The sequence below is a fragment of the Pseudorca crassidens genome, chromosome X (assembly GCF_039906515.1).
Source record: "Pseudorca crassidens isolate mPseCra1 chromosome X, mPseCra1.hap1, whole genome shotgun sequence".
Classification (NCBI taxonomy): Eukaryota; Metazoa; Chordata; class Mammalia; order Artiodactyla; family Delphinidae; genus Pseudorca; species Pseudorca crassidens.
This window is the reverse complement of record NC_090317.1, coordinates 35558368-35579129: the sequence shown is the minus strand read 5'-3', so window position 1 is coordinate 35579129 and position 20762 is coordinate 35558368. Positions and strand designations below refer to the sequence as shown.

Sequence of the window (20762 nt, the reverse complement as noted above, 5' to 3'; positions counted from 1 at the left end):
AAACAAAAAAAAAGTGGCATCCTTATCTTCTTTCTGATCTTAGGAGGATAGCATTCAGTTTTTCATAATTGAGTATAATGTTATCTGTGGGTATTTCATAAATGTCCTTTTTCAGGTTGACGAAATTCCTTTCTATTACTAGTTTGTTGAGTGATTTTATCATGAAACGTGTTGAAATTTGTCAAATGCTCTTTTTCTTCATTAACAGATAATCGTATAGTTTTTCCTTCATTCTGTTAATTGGTGTATTACATTGATAATTTTCTTGAACCAGTCTTACGTTCCTTGGATAAATCCTACTTAGTCATGGTGTATATTCCTTTAATATACTGCTGAATTCAGTTTACTAATATATTGCTGAGGATTTTTGCATCTATATTCAAAAGGGATACTGGTCTGTAGCTTTGTTTTTATGTCTTGGTCTGGCTTTCGTATCAGAGTAATGCTGGCTTCATAGAACGAGTTAGGAAAGACTTCCAAAAATTTTTTGGAAGAGTTTACCAAGGATTGGTTTTCATTCTTCTTTAAATATTCATAGAATTCAGCAGTGAAGTCATCTGGTGCAGAGCCTGTCCTTGAGACCTTTTGGATTACTGATTCAATCCCTTTGCCTGTTATACGTCTGTTCAAAATTTCTATTTCTTCTTGAGTCAGTTTTGATAGTTTGTGTGTTCTAGGAATTTTTCCATTTCATCTTGGTTTTCTAATGTCTTGGTATACAGATGCTTAATTTTTTTTTTTTTTTTTTTTTTGTGGTACGCGGGCCTCTCACTGTTGTGGCCTCTCCCATTGCGGAGCACAGGCTCTGGACGCACAGGCTCAGTGGCCATGGCTCATGGGCCCAGCCGCCCCGCGGCATGTGGGATCCTCCTGGACTGGGGCACGAACCCGTGTCCCCTGCATCGGCAGGTGGACTCTCAACCCCTGCGCCACCAGGGAAGCCCCCAGATGCTTAATTTTTCTTAAAATCTTTTAAATTTCTGTACTGTTGGTTGTAACGTACCCACTTTCATTTTTGATTTTAGTAATTTGAGCTTTCATTTTGTTCTTTCCTAGTCAATCTAAGCAAATGTTAATCTTGTTGGTTGATCTTTTCCAAAAAATAACTTTTTATTTGATTGATTTCCTCTCTTGTTTTTCTATTCTCTGATTTATTTATCTCTTCTCTAATCTTTATTAATTCTTTCCTTCTACTAGATTTGGGTTTAGTTTGTTCTTTTTCTAGTTCTTCAAAGTGTAAAGTTAGGTTACTGATTTATGTTTTAACATAGTTGTTTACAGTATAAATGTACCTTGGCGCCCTGCTTTTGCTGTATCACATAAGCTTTGGTATGTTGCATTTTCATTTTCATTCTTCTCAAAGTATTTTGAAATTTTCTCTTGTGATTTCTTCTTTAAGACTTTTGTTGTTTAAGGTTTGCTGTTTAGTTTCTGTTTATGAAATTTCCTGTCTTCCTTCTGTTATTGATTTCTATTCTTAGCTCCTCTACATTTTGGTTGGTGAAGATACTTTGTACGGTTTTAATATTTTAAAATGTATTGAGGGACTTCCCTGGCTCTCCAGTGGTTAAGACTCTGTGCTTTCACTGCAGGGGGCAGAGGTTCAATCTCTGGTTAGGGAACTAAGATCCCACATGCTGTGCAGCATGGCCAAAAAATAAATAAACAAAATAAAATAAAATTTAATGAGAATTATTTTGTGGTCTAAACTATGGTCTGTTCTGAAGAAGGTTCCTTGTGCACTTGAGAATAATGTTTATTCTGCTGTTTTGGGGTGGAGTGTTCTGCATATACCTGTTACATCTAGTTGGCTTATAGTGTTTTTCAAGTCCTCTGTTTCATTAACCTTTTCTGTCTCATTGTTCTATTCATTATTGAAAGTTGGGTATTGAAGCCTCCAACTATTATTGTAGAACTATCTATAACTCCCTTCAATTCTTGAATCATATATTTTGAGTCCCTGTTGTTTGGTGTATATATGTCTATATTGTTATACCTTCTTGAATTGGCCCTTTTATCAGTATATACTATTCTTCTTTGTCCCTTATAACAATTTTTGGCTTAAAGTCTGTTTTGTCTGTTAGTAGTATATTCATCCCAGTTCTCTTTTTGTTGCTATTTGCATCAAATCTCTTTTCCATCCTTTTACTTTCAACCTATTTGTATATTTGAGTCTAAAGTGAGTCTGTTGTATACAGCAGATACTTGGATCATGCTTTTTGTTAAATCTATTCTGCCCGTCTCTGTCTTTGAATTAAAAATTTTAATAATTTACATTTAAAGCAATTGCTGCTAAGGAAGAACTTACTTCTGCCATGTTGCTATTCTTTTTCTATACATCATATGTTTTTTGTCCCCCACTTTCTCTATTTCTGTCTTCTTTTGTGTTTGATGGATTTCCCCTTCAACTTTGGGATTCTTCCTGGTAAAGGACCAGTATGGGAAAGCTATAAACCTATTCTTCATACATTTGTGCAATGACTATAAAATAGAAGACCCTCACCTCCCTCTATACCAACTTCTTCATCTTCTCCCATAGGCATACAAATGAGCCTCTCTGGTCCCTACCACTCACTCCCATACCTATCCACTTAAATGTTCAGCCATCAGTTCAAGCTCAGTGGTTCTGAAGTTGACTACCTCTCCCCATAAAATCCATTTTGTTTTAATAAGTAAAATATAATCAGGACTTTTATTATCCCAGTCTTCTGGACTTAAGATTATCCTGGCTTCTCCACTCTCCTTTAGTCCCCCTTCCATAAAGTCACTAAGGTTTTTATGCAATTTCTCCTTGTCCCTTGAATGTGGGAGATTTTGAGGGCAAAATTCCAGGCAAAAGTGATAGCATGTGAAGACTCCTGGGCAAAAGCATGATATGTTCTAGGAAGTGAAAGAAAATAAAAACAGCTGTCATGTAGATTCCAAGGAGAAAGAGTGGCGAGAACAGTCAGGGACTAGGTTATGCAGTTATGTGAAATCATGTGAGGACTTGTCATGCTAGGGACTTTGAATTTCATCCTATGAAAAATGAAAAGCCATTGAAGAAGGAGAGTTACATGACCAGCAATCCATGTTAGAAGGATCACTCTGTCTATGGAAAATGGGTTAGAGGGGAAAAGACTAGAAGCAGGGAGACGAGCTAAGAGTGTGTTGAAATAATATAGGAAAGAAGTAATGGTGGCCTAGAATAAGGTAGTCACAGTCAGGATGTAGAAAAGAGGACAGAACCATGAGATAGTTAAGAAATATAGTTAATGAGACAGTGATAGATTGAGTGTGGTTGATGAGAAAGAGAGATGTATCTAAGATAACTTCTAAGTTTCTGGCTTGAACAAGTAGGTGAATAATGATACCATTTTACTGAAATGGGGAAAGTGAAGACTGCATATTTGATGGGAAGAACATGAGTTCAGGTAGGATAGGAAGAGTATAAGATGCCTGTGAGACATCCAAGGGGAGATGTTAGAGTAGGTCATATAAATCTGGAGGTCAAAAGAGAGCTCAAGGTTGGTGACAGGATTTGGAAGTTGTCAGCATGTAGATGGTATTTAAAAACACGTGATTGAATGATATCACCCAGGGAGAGAGTATAAATAGAAGAGGGCAGAGGGCTGAGCTGTGGAGTCCTCCAAAATTTATAAATACATCAGAAAGTGAAGTAAAGGCCATCAAAGAAGACTGAAAGTACTAGAGAGAGAGGAAAAAATATAGGAGTAGTGTGGTATTCCAGACAGCTGAAGATGGTGGCCAAGGGATAAATATTTCAAGAGGGAATAATCAACATTATCTAATGCTGCTGTGAAAGGCAAAACAAATGACTAGTGAGGTTAATGACATGATAGTCATGGCTTCCTTGATTTTAGTTAGAATGCACTGGATTGATGAGTAAGAGAGAAGTGAGGAAATGGAAACAGTACAGAAAACTTGTTCAAGGTATTTGGAAGAAAAGAGGAAATGAAAGGAGTGACTAGTTGGTAGGGCATGTGGCATCAAGTGAGGTTGGGTTTCTTTTTATTTTCAAGATGGGAGAGGCTTTGAGTTGTTTAAATACTGACAAGAAAGGACCAATAGGAAAGGAAAGAAGGAGAAAAGAGGTAATCAATATGGTGGGGGTGCCCTAAAAGGGGGCAGGATTAGCCTTAGAGAGGAGGGGAACATCTTTTTCATAGTAACATAAATGAAGGAGCAAAAGTATCAGTGTAGATTCAGATAAGTTTGTAGATTTCATGGTATAAAGGTGTGATGGTTTCCTTCTGACACTTATATTTTCTTTGGAGTATTAGGAAATGAGACCATTTGCTGAGAGGGAGGGCTCAAGGTGTGAGAGCTTGGAAGTTTGAGGAGAGTGGAGAAAATAATTTTGAGAATGGGAGCTCCAGCTAAGTAAGTAAACTAGAACTACCAGGCTGTGTTGAGAGCAGGTTAGTGGTTTTCTAACACTGCTCAGCAGACTGAGTGCAGATGTGGAGAAAGGGGATGGTTCATTTATCCAGGGTTTTACCAGGTGGGTGTGATAGAAGGTCAATGGATCCAGAGAGCTGGAGGTATGATGTGTCACTGAATCCAAGCTTGCCACAGAGAGGAGTGAAGGCAGGTGGAAGCTACGGATAGGGTAAAAAGGAGGGTTCCATGGACAGGTGGTCCCAGTGAGGTTGAAGGACCTCATTTTCTTGAGGGTGATAGCGTGCATGCAACAGAAAAATAGCAAATTTTGGTAAGGGAGTGGGGTCAGAAGTTGTAATTTTAGAGAATGAGCAATTTCTGGTACTGACAAAGTCAGGAGTGTAGCTGTGAGAGTGGATGGCTGAGCTACAGTGGAGTAGGAGAAGATAATTGGAAATAGAACTGAAAGGTCAGGGTGCTGTTTGGATCATCCATACAGCCATGGATGTCACCCAAGTTGATGGCAGGAGTTGGTATGTGGAGGAAGTTGAGGACCTAAAGTTTTCAATGAACGGCAGAGGATGGAGACGGTGGTGGAGAGCAGTGGTGAGAAAGTGACTGGAAAGTTGGTACCTGAAAATAAGAATGGTTAGAAAGCTATTTAGCTAAATGGTGTGAGCTTTAAAGTAGCAGGGGTTATATGGAATCCAGAGACAGATTGCCTGAACTTGAATTCTGATTCCACCAGAGTGATGACGTCAAGTTACTTGACCTCTGTGCCTCAATTTTTTATCTGTAAAATGGGTACGATAATAATACCTCATAGGCTTGTTAAGAATATCAAATGAGTTAATAGCTGAAGAATATTTAGAACAGCATCTGGTCCATAGTAATTGCTATTAAGTGTAAATTTTTATGTAGTGTCCTTTTTTTAAAATTTTTTTTTTTTGCGGTACGCAGGCCTCTCCCTGCCGTGGCCTCTCCCGCTGCGGAGCACAGGCTCCGGACACACAGGCTCAGTGGCCATGGCTCACGGGCGCAGCCGCTCCGCGGCATGCGGGATCTTCCCGGACCGGGGCACGAACCCGTGTCCCCTGCATCGGCAGGCGGACTCTCAACCACTGCGCCACCAGGGAAGCCCTGTAGTGTCCTTTTTTACAGAAGGCTGGGTGCCCATCTATGATTATATTCATAAGTAAGATCTCAACCAACTATAGATATCCCATTTATCTGCTTGAGGGGTTTTATTCCTATCATCTGTGATCTATTAGTAGTTAGGTTCTTGGACTCATCTGGGTCATCAGCAGGGAAGCCAGTTTGTTGAGAAAAAGACTAATGGGAAATAGATCAGCAGTGTCCTGAAAGGCTGTAACAGTAATGAGGGATATTAGACTTACTGAAAGCAGAGTGACCTGGCAAGAGCTTCATGAGCACCTTTAGAGTCACATTAAAGAATGTGGTATAACCATTCCCAGTAGCCGTTTTCCTATTTGGAAACCACAGCCAGTCCCGCAGTGTGAGAACCTTGCCTTACATAGCAAGGAAAGGATGTGAGTAGGGAGGTAAGAGGGTGGATGGTTTCTGCATGTTTTCTCTTTTCCTCCATTTCCACAGTAAGTGCCTAGCACTGAAAATGCACTTTTTATAACCCCTCTTTCACAATGTGTTCTCTGGAAAAGATCTGATAAAATGATTATGAGTACTTATGGCCCATTCCCAGAGACACATTGTTCAATGGTGAGTGCCTTACGTCAAAGGTGGAAAGGTGGAATTTTAAGCATTAGTGAGCTGAGAGGGGGTAGATGTTTTGAGGACCAGGAACTTTCTCTTCAATCTGGCCCTGACTATTGGTCCATTTTTTGAGCCATACACTGTGCTACATCCTAGATCTGAATAAGACAGTTCCTGACTTCAAGAAGCTCAAGATCTATAGGAGGGAAATAGACACTGTAAAACGCAATCACAACATGATTAGTACCGTTATCAGTGGTGTGGGCAAAATGGCAATCTAGAGGAAAAAGATTGACTAATTCCTAACCCTCTCTGTGGGACTTGGGGAAGACTTCGTGGACGAGGTGATATTTTAAATGGGACTTGAAGGATGAATGAATGTCCTGGAGGAAGAATATAGGGAAGGGAAGATATTCTATGCAGGGAGAACAACATGTGCAAAAACATGGATCCATAAAAGGATTTACTAAAAGCGTATTTTCTAGTGGTGTGAGAACTCTACTATAGCTACAGCATAGAAAGTGTGTGGGGAAGGTGTGGCAGGAGATGAAGTAGAAGAGGGAGTGTCTCAGATTGCTAAGGAAGTTTTACAGCATACTAAGGAGTTTGGCAGTAGAGAATCAATAGAGATTTTTAAAAGCAAAGTGGATATGTGATCAAATAGGCTTGTTTTTATTTTTCAGAGCCTGGGATTGGTAGCTTTATGGAGGATGAGGTAGAGACTAGAGAGGCATAGAGCTAGGAAGCTGTTGGAATAGTCCAAGCAAGAGACAGTGAGCATCTGAACTGAAGCTGTGTCTGTGATAGAACTGCAGAGACATTTCTGAAGTAAGATTGACAGGATTTGGTAACTAATTGGAAATACAGAGTGAGGCAGAAAGAAGCATGAAGGATCATATTAAGGTTGGCTGTCTAGATATTAACCAACATGAGGTAGACCGAAGGATGCAGCCTTAAGGGGGAATAAGATTAATTCAGTTTTGAGATGGTTGTAGGGCATTCAGCTAGATAGAAATATGGCTCTGGGCTTCAGGAAGAAAACCAGAAGAAAACAGTATCCTGAAAAACAAAAGTGTGAAACTTTCCAAAAGGATAAATTAGAGTGAAGATGGAAAACCATAGTTTTCAGTGTATAGCTCTTTCACTTCCTTGATTAAATATATTCCTGAGTATTTTAATCTTGTTGATGCTATTGTAAATGGAATTGTTTTCTTCATGTATTTTTTGGATAGTCTCTGTTAGTGTATAGAAACACAACTAATTTTGTGTATTGATATCATATCCTACAACTTTACCAAACTCATTTATAAGTTCTAACAGTTTTTGATGGAGTCTTTAGATTTTCTATATATAATATCATGTCACTGCAAATTGAGACAATTTAACTTCTTTCTTTATTTGGTTGCCTTTTATTTCTTTTCCTTGCCTACTTTCTCTAGCTAGGACTTCCAGTACTGTGTTGAATAAGAGCAGTGAGAGTGGGCATCCCTGTCTTCTCTAGATCTTGGAGAAAAACTTTTCAGCCTTTCACCACTGAATATAATGTTAGCTGTGATCTTATCATATATAGAAATACAGCTGACCCTTGAACAACACAGGGGTTAATCCATGCATAATTTATAGTCAGCCCTCAGTATCTGTGGTTTCTCTGCATCTGTGGATTCAATCAACCATGGATGTGTAGTACTGTAGTACTTACTTACTACTGAAAAAATGTCCAAGTATAGGTGTACCTGCACAGTTCAAACACACGTTGTTCAACTGTATATTCTTGATAGAAGCTGCTTCCAGAACACTATTGTATTAATTATCTGTTGCTATCTAACAAACTACACCGAAATTTAGCAGTTTCAAACAGCAAACATTTATTATGTCATACAGGTTTTGAGACTCATGAATCTGGAGGTGGCTTACCTGGGTGGTTCTGAGTCAGAGTCCCTCATGCATTTTCTGACAAGACATTGGCCAGGGCTATGGTCTTCTTAAGGCTTGACGGGGACTGAAGAATTCACTTCCAGGTTTACTCACATGGTTTTTTGGCATGCCTCAGTTTCTTCCTGGGAGTTGGCCAGAGGCCTCTTTTTCTTATCCTTTGGGCAAACCAATAGGCTACCTGAGTGTCCTCATGACATGACAGCTGGCTTCTCCTAGAGAAAGTGATTCAAAGGAGAGTAGAGACAAAGACAAGGAAGTCACAGTCTTCTGTAACCTAATCTCAGAAATGTCATACCATCACTTCTGTCATCTGATACTTGTCACACAGACCAACTGTGTTAATGTAGGAAGGAGCTACACAAGGGTGTGAATACCAGGGGTTAGGAATCACTGGGGACCATCTTGGAGGCTGGCTCCAAGAACAAATACGCATATATTTGTGTATAGGGAGATACTGATGAAAAATACAGACATCAAAGTACCAAGAATGTTTATCTCTGGGAGGTAAGATTACAGGTATTTTTAAAATATATTTTTCTTTTTTATCTGTTCTGCAATTTTTATAGGGAACTCAATTACTGATATTTGATAAAATCAGAAACCAATCAATATATTTTATTAAAGGAATGAATGGGAGTTGAGGAAATAGAGAAACTGTATATAGACTATTCCTTCGACAATTTTGGTAGTCAAAGTAACGTAGAGCGATTAGTTTTAGGAATAGGCGTAATTGAGGAATGTGGGGTTTTTTTTTTTTTAATAGGAAAATATGTTTGTAGACTGAGAGGAAGAATCTGGAGGAAAGGTCAAGATCAGAGGCACAGGAGAGAGAAGGGACTATTGATGAAGCTCTAGTGGATGTGGAAGGAAGTGAGCTGCAGTGTGGAGGTGGAGGTCATTGTCACAATCACAGTGAATGATAATGGAAGTGTAGATATGTGAAAGAGTTGGCCTTGGACGTGAGAATGTGTAAGCCTTGGACAAAATATATTAGCTTTGGCTAAGAATAAAGTTGAGTTGGAGTGGGGAAACATTGACCTCTGAAATATGAGAGGAGGAAAAGATGGGTGCCATTATTAGAAATTAATTAGAGTATTAAGACAAGAAATTCTATGGAGTTCACACTTAATGGTAGGTTTTATTCCTCTGATAAAGGCAGCAAGACATTCTGCTGAGTCTGTCTGTGATAGGGTAAAAGACCTGGAGAGGGTTATACAAGTTTAAAACACCTGTTGTTTGGAATGAGAAAGGGCCAACCAGGGAAAAGGATTGTGGAGAAAGCTTGAGAGCCCAGATGATAATATCTGTGGTCTCTTGTGTCATCTTTAAACACAAAGAATGGCATTACCAGCTCTAATGTGTAATAATGTTTATCTGTTGATCATTAAAATGCTGCCTTTCATGTTAAAGGAAAATGTTTCTCTACTCACAACACTCTTACATCAAATATATGGTTTTTTCTTTGACATCAACCAATTTTCCAATTCTCTGGACAGTAAGTGGATATTGTATAATTTAACTCAATTCTGAGTTAAATTAATCAATTCTAATTACCCAGAGTTAGTGTCAGACTTCATATGCTTAAGAGTTCATTTCCACAAGAATGCCCTCACTTTGGATGCCATTGGCAAGTAATGTAGGTCCCTACAGTACCTGCACTTCTGTTTGACTTGGCTACAAAGTTGGGGGTTCCCACAGAACCCTCCACAGATCTGATAATTTGTTGGAATGGCTGAAAACTCAGGGAAATATTTACTTACATTTACTGTTGATTATAAAGGATACAGATGGAAAGCCAAATGAAGAGGTACGTTAGGGCAAGGTCTAGAAGGGTCGTGAGTGCAGGAGCTTCTGTCTCCCGGAGAGTTTACCACACTCTTGGCACATGGATGTCTTCAGCAACCTGGAAGCTCTTCAAACCCCATGGTTTAGGGATTTTTATGGAGGCTTCATCATGTAGGCATGATCAATTATTTACTTAATCTCTACTCCCTCTCCCCTCCCAAGAGGATGAGGATGGAGCTGAAAGTTCCATGTTTCTAATCATGGCTTAGTCTTTCTGGTGATCAGTTCCCATCCTGAAACTATCTGGGAGCCCATGAAAAGTCTCCTTATTAGAAAAAAAATGCTCCTATCACTCAGGCAATTCCAAGGAATTTAGGAGCTCTTTGTAAGATACTCCTATCACCCCCATCAGTCAGGAAATTACAAGTTGCAAGAGCTCTGTGTCAGAAACAGAGGGCAGAGACCAAATATGTATCTTATGTCACACGTTATTGGCCAGCCTCTTACATAGTTTACATCTCTTTAAAACTAATGAGTTAGGGCTTCCCTGGTGGCGCAGTGGTTGAGAGTCCGCCTGCCTATGCAGGGGACACGGGTTCGTGTCCCGGTCTGGGAAGATCCCACGTGCCGCGGAGCGGCTGGGCCCGTGAGCCATGGTCGCTGAGCATGCGCGTCCGGAGCCTGTGCTCTGCAACGGGAGAGACCACAACAGTGAGAGGCCTGCGTACCGCAAAAAAAAAAAAAAATTAAAAAATAATGAGTTTGTTTTCACAGCATTTCTCCTTACTTCTTGTTAAGTTAGCTTGCTTGAATTATGTTTATAGAAATCCCATGATGTACCTGGCTTCAGTTTTAGGGTGACAGTTATCAGTCCCTATTTATGGGCCAAACCAAAAGCAAAATTTTGGTCTTCTTTCTGAAATGGCTACCGCCATCAAAATGCGATGTTTGCAAGGATATTTTATCTAGGTAATATGAATGATTTTTAGGTAGAAAAATTATATAGGTCAAGAGTTTGCACATAGATACATAAAGCTTAGGGTTTGTAGAACTTGGAAGTTCATTAACATTTAAGAGAAGCCCTCTGTATTAGCAGTTTCCCTTTTTCTGAAGAAAACCCCCAAAACCCCATTTACTGGAGAACACAAAAAAACACTATATACCTGAGCACAGGAGCTGAAAAGTGCATTAAAAACACCTTTCAGCAAATTGAAATGAAACTCTTTTCATCCTACATACAGACGGAGAATTTGGTATACACAAAAAATTATATTCACATTCCAGTCCCTCTGTAAAACCTGTTGACTGATGCCTAGGACTCACTGAATGCTTGCAGCTAATAGCCTCCTCTTTCTTAAGTTAGAATACTCTTGCTGCCACCAGTTGAGAGGTATAAGAGTCAAGACAGGGTTGTATTTGTTTTCATACCTGTTTAGGCCAATCGAACTTGCTATTGTAATTCCATAGTTTAACTTTTATATTATGAAAACCAGTCAGAGCATGACTACAAAAATAAAATTATTGTTTCTATAAAAACCAAGTTGGCTGAACAATATTAGGAATAAAGCAAGGGACTTAACTAGAGATATAACAGAGATTAAGAAGCATATATTAAAGTATTTTGTGCTAATACTGTTGAAGAATTAGATGAAATGAATAGATTTCTAGAAAAATATAAATTACCAAAGGTGACTCAATAAAACAAAAGAGATGCCTTAATTAACTGTGATAATATTCAAGGAACTTACTCCAGTAGTTGAAAATCTCTACTGGAAAACACCAGACCCAGGCAGTTTTACCATCTCACACAAAGTATTTTAGGGGAGGAAAAAAGAGGAAACAATCCCTAAATTATTTTATCAGATAAGTATATAACTATGATACCAAACCAGACAGTAATATGTGGAAGGGGAATTAGAGGTCAAATTCACTCATGAATATAGATACAAAATTTTAGTAAATATATTTAAAAATATATTCTAGCAATATTTAAAAACATAATTCATTAAGATCCAGATGGGTTTATTTCAGACACGCAAGGGTTTATTTCAGAAATGCTATGAAAATAAACTTTAGGTACCTCTGTGAGAATTTTTAAGCAATAATAGATTAGAAAATCTGTTAATGTAATTCAGCACATTAACATATCTCAGTAGATACAGGAAAAGCATTTAATAAAACTTTAACATGTATTCATGATAAAAATAAACACTTAGAAAATCAGGTATAGAAGGAAATTAATTTGATAAAGAAGACCTAAAAATGCCCCTAATGCAAACATCATACTTCAGGTTGAAATTTTAAAAGCGTCCCTTTGAAATTAGAGATAGGAATACCTATGAACACCATATCTATTTATTATTTATAGAATATCTAAGCCGGAAGACTGAGACAAGGTAAAGAAATGGAACTTATAAGGATTTAAAAGGAAGAAAAAAACGATAATTTTTTCTAAGGTGTTATGACTTTGTGTCACTTTCTCAGATTATATGCCTGTGTATTATTATGTGACACTTTTTAAAAAAATTTATTTTATTGAGGTAGGTTGATTTACAGTGTTGTGTTAATTTCTGCTGTATATATATATATATATATACACACATCCTTTTTCATATTCTTTTCCATGATGGTTTATCACAGAATATTGAATACAGTTCCCTGTGCTATAGGAAGGGTTAATTTACTTAAAACAACCCCCTCTCCATTCGAAGAACTAACAATTGTGAATAAAATATTGTTTAACATCTTCTTAAAGGCAAACAAGAGATTACTAGATATTAATAAATTACAAGGCCAAAGTCTAAGATAATAGTGGGAAAAGGGAGATATTAGCTGAGCTCCAAAGCCATTTTTTATCCTTTAGGAATTTGCCAAGATAGGTGACAGTCTCAGGGTAACAGGTGGGGCAGAAGTTATTATCCAGGGCATGCCTAAGGTGAGGAGACTACTAGGTGACTTTTCCTATAAAAGTGAACCTCAAAGGACTATACTCTTGAGTAAGGGTAAATCAGAAGGAAATACCACCAATTCCACCTGCTGAGAAAAAGTGCATGAGAAGTTGCCTTGGCACTGAGCAAAATATGGGGATAAGAGGACTAGTCCCTAAGAAATTGTTAACACAAGCTGGACCTCACATACATTTATAGTCAACATTTATCACCTGGTTGGACAAACATCTTCAAGAAATGAATGTAATTAAGGTTATGCTTAATAGACAGGTCCCTAGGTGCTTGGCAGAAGCAAACACAAATACTCTTTGGAGGAAAGTACCTTCATCTTAACCCCAAAATAATGTCTACAAATGAAAACACAACATAACAAAACTTATGGGATGCAGCAAAAACAGTCCTCAGTGGAAAATTTATAGCTGTAAAAACTTACATTAAAAAATACGTCAAATAAATAAACTAACTTCATGCCTCAAGGAATCAGAAAAAAAGAAGAGCAAACTAAATCCAAAGATAGCAGAAAGAAGGGAATAATAAAGATTAGAGCAGAGATTAAATAAAAAAGAATAGAAAAACAGTGAAATCAATGAAGCCAGAAATCGCTTTGAAAAGATCAACACAGTTGACAGACATTTAAGTAGACTAAGAAAAACAGAGAAGATGGAGATAACTGAAATCAGAAATGCAAGTGGAGGCAATACTACTGACTTTAAATAACTAAAAAGAATTATAAAAGAACACTGTAAACAGTTGTAACACCAACAAATTAGATAACCTAGATGATATAGGAAAATTCCTAGAAACACATAAACTACCAATTCTAACTCAAGAAAAATATAAATTCTGAACAGACCTATAAAAAGTAGATTGGAAGAGTTATCAAAAATGTCCCCCAGAAGGAAAGTCCAGGAACAGATTGATTCACTGGTGAATATACCAAACATTTAAAGAAGAATTAACACCAATCCTTGTTAAAATCTTCTAAAAAATATAAACGAAGGGGGAAACACTTCAGTTTATTCTATGATACCAGCATTACCCTCCTACCAATGCCAAAGATATCACACACACAAAAAATTACAGGCCAGTACCCCTTATAAATATAGATGTAAAAATCCTCAGCAAAAAGTAGCAGACCAAATATAACAGCATACTGAAAGGATTATTCACTATGGTTAAGTGGAATTTATCCCAGGAATGCAAGGGTAGTTCAATCTAAGAAAATCAATGTAATGTACCACATTAATAGAATGAAGGGGGAAAAAACCACATGGTCATTTCAACTGATGCAGGAAAAGCATTTGTCAAAATCCAATACCCATTGATGATAAAAAAAAAAAACACTCAACAAAAAGTGGAAAGGAATTCCCTCAACATGATAAAAAATATTTATGAAAATCCAAAGTTGAAATTATACTCAGTGGTAAATGACTGTAAATTTTCTTCCTATGATCAAGAACAAGATAAAAATTGCTGCTTTCACTGCTTCTATTCTATTGTGATACATGTTCTAGACAGAGCAATTAGGCAAGACAAAAAATAATAGGCATTCAAACTGGAAAGAAGTGAAGCCATCCCTATTCAGATGACTTGATTGTATATGTAGAAAATCCCAAAGAATCCATAAAAAATTGCTAGAGCTAATAAAAAAAATCAACAGTGTGTTTCTGTATACCAGCAATGAGCAATATGAAAGTAATTTAAGAAACCAATTTAAAATACCAACCAAACAATAGAATATGTAGGAATAAAATCTAACCAGGAAAGTGAAACACTTGTATACTAAAAACTATAAAATATTGCTTAGGAAATTAAAAAAGGCTTAAATAAATAGAAAGACATCACATGTTCATGGATTGGGAGACTTAATATTGTTAAAATGTTAGTACAAACCAAAACTGTCTACAGATTCAATGCAGTAAATATAAAAATTTTATTGGCCTTTTCTTTTTTCTTTCAGAAATAGAAAAGGTAATCATCAAGTTGTTAAGGAATAACAAGGGTCCTTGATTAGCCTAAGCACTCTTGCATAGAAGAAAAGTATTGGAGAATTAACATTCCCAATTTCAAACCTTCTACAAATCTATAGTAATAAAAAAATATGGCACTGGCCTAAGGACAAATACATAGGTAGATATAATAGAATTGAGCATCCAGAAATAAATCTTAACATCTATGACAAATTAATTTTTGGCAAGAATGCCTAGGTCATCAGTGGGGAAAGAATACTCTCTTCAGCAAGAAGGGGTGGGGTGTCTGGATACCCACATGCAAAGTTCTTAGAATAAAACTTAGGGGTAATTCTTCATGACCTTTGATTTGGCAATGATTTCTTAGAGATGATACCAAAAGCATGGACAACAGAAAAATAGATAAATTGGACTTCATCAAAATTAAAGACTTTTGTGCACCAAAGAACATTATTAAGAAGAGGAAGAGGTAATGTATATAATGGGAAAATTTTCTGTAAATCATGTCTAATAAGGGTCAAGAATTTATAAAGAACTCTTAACAACTCAACAACAAAATGACAATCCAATTAAAAAACATCATTAACCATTAGAGAATACATATCAAAACCATGAGATACCACTTCACAACCATTAGGATAACTATTTTTTTAATGCAAAATAATTATTGGTGAGGATATGGAGAAACTGGAACTCTTGTACATTGTTGGTGGGAATATAAACTGATTCAGCACTGTGGAAAACAATTTGGTATTTCCTCAAAAATTAAACAACCTCAGTATATATATATGTATTTGGGATCTCCAGGAGAGAGAAGGAGGGTCAAAAATATTTGAATACATAATGGCTGAAAGTTTCAAATTTGAAGAAAGTTATACAAGAAGCTCAACAAAACCCAAGCACAAGAGACATGAAGAAAACTACAAGTATGGTAAGCAGTCTTCTGAAATATATACCACAATGACTTCCACCTCCTGATATAAATGCCCTTGTATAATCTCAACCTCTTGAATGTAAGTTGGGCCAAATGAATAGAATATAAAAAAAGTGATGGGGTGTCATTTCTGACATTCAGTTATGAATGACCATGATTTCTAACTTGCTGGTACTTTCTTGTTGACGTTGATGAACCCAGATGCAGTGTTGTAAACTGCCCTATAGAGATACCCATATGGCAAGGAACTGAGGGTATCTTCTGACCAACAACCAGTGAGGAACTGAATGAAGTCCTCAGCTTAACAATCCACAAGGATATGAATCCTGCCAAGAATTACTAAGTGATCTTGGAATCAGAACTTGGCCCACCTGAACCTTGATATGACTGTAGCCCCAGCCAACCACTTGATTGTAGTTTGGTGGGCAGTCTGAGACACAGATGCAGACAAGCAACATCCAAATTCTGGGTGCACAGAAATCATGAGATAATAAACCATTTTTTTAGCTCCTGAGTTTGGGAGGTAATTTTTTTAATGTAATAATAAGTAATACACAAAATATTACAGTTAATTGTTTAAACTAGTGATATTATAAAGAGAAAATCTTAAAAGTAGCAACAATAAACAAAACAAACCCGAGGAAGCATGGAGAGGGGCCGCGGCCCCTGCAGCGGAACCGGACCCAGCCCCTGAGCCGCCCCCACTCCCACAGATTCGCACAGAATTATTAAAAAAACAACAGTGATACAAGCAGTTGAATTGAAGGCATTCTGGGAAACCTACTGTTTATTGTGAAAATCATCTTTGATCTTGAAATTAAAAGTAAAGCTGGAAAGGAATTTACAAACGAGAAAAAAAAGAAGTTTGGGATCGGACTCACAGGATCTGGGCTTGGAAATGCCTCAGCCTAGTGTAAGCGGAATGGATCCGCCTTTTGGGGATGCCTTTCGAAGCCACACCTTTTCAGAACAGACTCTGACGAGCACAGATCTCTTAGCAAACAGTTCAGATCCAGATTTCATGTATGAACTGGATAGAGAGATGAACTACCAGCAAAATCCTAGAGACAACTTCCTTTCTTTGGAGGACTGCAAAGACATTGAAAATCTGGAGTCTTTCACAGATGTCCTGGATAACGAGGGTACTTTAACCTCAAACTGGGAACAGTGGGATACATACTGTGAAGACTTAACGAAGTACACCAAACTAACCAGCTGTGACATCTGGGGAACAAAAGAAGTGGATTACTTGGGTCTCGATGACTTTTCTAGCCCTTACCAAGATGAAGAGGTCATAAGTAAAACTCCAACTTTGGCCCAGCTTAATAGCGAGGACTCTCAGTCTGTTTCTGATTCCCTTTATTACCCTGATTCACTTTTCAGTGTCAAACAAAATCCCTTGCCCTCATCATTCCCTGGTAAAAAGATCGCAAGTAGAGCAGCTGCTCCTGTGTGTTCTTCTAAGACTCTTCAGGCTGAGGTCCCTTTGTCAGACTGTGTCCAAAAAGCAAGTAAACCCACTTCAAGCACACAAATCATGGTGAAGACCAACATGTATCATAATGAAAAAGTGAACTTTCATGTTGAATGTAAAGACTATGTGAAAAAGGCAAAGGTAAAGATCAACCCAGTGCAGCAGAGCCGGCCTCTACTGAGCCAGGTTCATGCAGATGCAGCAAAGGAGAACACCTGCTACTGTGGTGCCGTAGCCAAAAGACCAGAGAAAAAAGGGACGGAGCCTCTGCAGGGCCATGCCACTCCAGCTTTGCCTTTTAAAGAAACCCAGGAACTATTACTCAGTCCCCTGCCCCAGGAGGGGCCTGTGTCTATTGCAGCAGGAGAGAGTAGCAGCCTTTCTGCCAGCACATCGGTCTCAGATTCATCCCAGAAAAAAGAAGAGCACAATTATTCCCTTTTTGTCTCTGACAACTTGGGTGAACAGCCAACCAAATGCAGTCCTGAAGAAGAGGAGGAGGACGAGGAAGATGTTGACGATGAGGACCATGATGAAGGATTTGGCAGCGAGCACGAACTTTCTGAAAACGAGGAAGAGGAAGAAGAGGAAGAGGATTATGAAGATGACAAGGATGATGACATCAGTGACACTTTCTCTGAACCAGGCTATGAAAATGATTCTGTGGAAGATTTGAAGGAGATGACTTCAATTACCTCTCGGAAGAGAGGTAAAAGAAGGTACTTCTGGGAGTATAGTGAACAACTCACACCATCACAGCAAGAGAGGATGCTAAGGCCATCTGAATGGAACAGAGATACCTTGCCAAGTAACATGTATCAGAAAAATGGCTTACATCATGGAAAATATGCAGTAAAGAAGTCACGGAGAACGGATGTGGAAGACCTGACTCCAAATCCTAAAAAACTACTCCAGATAGGCAATGAACTACGGAAACTGAATAAGGTGATTAGTGATCTGACTCCAGTCAGTGAGCTTCCCTTAACAGCCCGGCCAAGGTCAAGGAAGGAAAAAAATAAGCTGGCTTCCAGGGCTTGTCGGTTAAAGAAAAAAGCGCAGTATGAAGCTAATAAAGTGAAATTATGGGGCCTCAACACAGAATATGATAATTTATTGTTTGTAATCAACTCCATCAAGCAAGAGATTGTAAACCGAGTACAGAATCCAAGAGAGGAGAGAGGACCCAACATGGGACAGAAGCTTGAAATCCTCATTAAAGATACTCTTGGTCTCCCAGTTGCTGGGCAAACCTCAGAATTTGTTAACCAAGTGTTAGAGAAGACTGCGGAAGGCAATCCCACCGGAGGCCTTGTAGGACTAAGGATACCAACATCAAAAGTGTAATCAGCCTCATTGGACCACTGGTCAGAAATGTCTGTGTTTGTCACGTTATTCATTGTAAATTTTCATTCTGTTTTGCATGTCAGTTTAGCATTATGTAAACATTTACAATTAGGTTACATTGTTTTAAGAACTAAGTAGCATAAGTGAAGCATGATCCAAAATACTTGATTATTACATTTTCAGAGCATAAACCGTTGGTTAAAACTGCTACTGGCATCAGAATTGAAACTCATACATTTAAGTAGATGTTTAGATACAGATTACAAAATCTGTTAAAGCAAAACATTTTGGAAGAGTGAAGATAATAGTAAATGCCAAATATTGTGGCAGGTTTATGCTCTGAACCACAAAAAAATTGAGGAAGCATTTTTTTAAACAGTCAGTTTAGATTGTTTTTAGAATTATTGCTTTTTATTCTAATTTTCCACAACCATTAATCTCACTTGTACATGGCACAACCCAGCACTCATGCCCATGTGCCATATTAGATGTTCATTTTCCGAGCTCAATATGGTATATATAAATATATATATAAATATATATATAATGTCTGTGCAAGTAAGAAAAAAAAAGCATATTCTTTGTGCCTTGTATTTTGGGGAAACTATAAAACTGGTAATATTTTGTATGATGAAAACCCTAATGAGGAAAAACAAGATATATAGATGGAAAAATTATGGGGTTTAAATGTTTTTTTGTTCCAACTCTTTTTCAAATTTTTTGAATGTATATAGGACTATGTTGAAATGTAGATATATGCCACAGAGTCTGTGTATTGTATAAAAAACAAAACAAAAAAACAAACAAAAAAAAGATGGCCCTAGAAAACTCATATTTCGGTACTTGACCGGAAGAAGACAAATACTTGCACATTATTGCGATTGTTTTATTTTTTGTACCAAAGACAAATGCAACTGATATGGCATACTGCCAGTCTAAGTAAAGTTTTGCACAGCTTACATGATACTGTATGAATGTATGAAAAAAAAGGAGAAAAAAAAGAAAAACGAAAAGGTCAGGGTTAGGGATCTTACTGAACTGTGAATTTTATTTCTGTTTGGGTCCAATTATCTACAGAAGGAGCATCCACACATACAGATATTATTTTGCTGTTCCTCTAGTTCGCTTCCATAGTAGATAAGTTGGTGGCCATTTAGGTGTCTATAAGTCTTTTTATTTCTGCACTTATTGTAGGAAATTTTAATATATTTCATTTTAGTAAGCTATTGGTAAAATAGTTTTTGACCTTGAAAATTAAAAAGTTTATTTAGCTTATTGTAGTATACTTCCACCAAACAACCAAAATACAGATTATTTTTATTGTATTATGTATATATATATGTAAAGACAAAAAAAAAAAAAAAAAAAAGCAACAGAGAAAAAGAGAAATTACACACAGAGAACAAAGAACGGAAGACAAAGATTTCTTACCAGAAAAAAATGCAAACAAGATAACAGTAGAAAAACATCCTGAAAGTACTGAAAGAAAAAAAATGGATGAACTTGGAATCCTATAATGTACAAATATCACATTAAATGTAAATTATCTGAACATCACATTTAAAAGGGAGAGATTATCAGCTTGGGTAAATTTGCTATACCTGTCAGTTTGTTTCTGTTTTGTTATATTCATTCATGTGTTTGTTCTTTATATTCCACATGTAAGTAATAACATACAGTATGTGTCTTTATCTGACTTATTTCACTAAGCATAATACCCTTCAGGTCCATCCATGTTGTTGCAAAAGGCAGAATTTCTTTCTTATGGCTGAGTAATATTCATTTTTATATATACCCATCCTTTTTTATCCATCTATATCTTGCTGGACACTTAGGTTGCTTCCATATCTTGACTATTGTAAATAATGCTGCTATGACACTGGGGTGCATGCATCTTTTCAAATTAGTGTTTACATTTTTTTCCAGATATGTACCCAGGAGTGGAATTGCTGGATCATATGGTAGTTCTATTTTTAGTTTTTTGGGAAACTTCCATACTGTTTTTCATAATAGCTGCACCAATATACATTCCCACCAACAGTGTACAAAGGTTCTCATTTCTCCACATCCTCACCAATGTTTATTAGTGGTCTTTTTGATGATAGCCATTCTGACAAGTGTGAGGTGATGCCTCACTGAGGTTTTGATTTGCATTTCTCTGATGATTAGTGATGCTGAGCATCTTTTCATGTGCCTGTTGCCCATCTGTATGTATTCTTTGGAAAAATGTCTGTTCAGTTCTTCTGCTAAGTTTTTAG

The 20762-nt window shown here is 37.3% G+C and overlaps 1 protein-coding gene across 2 annotated transcripts; it reads left to right on the top strand.

Annotated features, from left to right (window-relative positions):
• Positions 1-16313: 16313 nt before the first annotated feature.
• Positions 16314-19847, top strand: LOC137216434 (CREB3 regulatory factor). 2 transcript variants are annotated; one of them, XM_067722461.1, is made up of 2 exons: positions 16314-18471; positions 19068-19847. In XM_067722461.1, the coding sequence occupies exons 1-2, from the start codon at positions 16585-16587 to the stop codon at positions 19167-19169; spliced, it is 1989 nt and encodes a 662-aa protein (XP_067578562.1). In that variant the 5' UTR covers positions 16314-16584; the 3' UTR covers positions 19170-19847. The 2 variants fall into 2 exon arrangements, with proteins under 2 accessions (XP_067578562.1, XP_067578561.1); XM_067722460.1 differs by lacking the exon at positions 19068-19847 and having other exon boundaries at positions 16314-18996.
• Positions 19848-20762: the final 915 nt, after the last annotated feature.

Excerpts from the sequence above, each read along its gene's own strand:
- LOC137216434 (XM_067722461.1), top strand. The coding sequence starts at position 16,585 with ATGCCTCAGCCTAGTGTAAGCGGAATGGATCCGCCTTTTGGGGATGCC. Across the intron at positions 18,472-19,067 it reads GCAATCCCACCGGAGGCCTT|AAAAAAAAAGCATATTCTTT; the intron begins GTAGGACTAAGG and ends TGTGCAAGTAAG.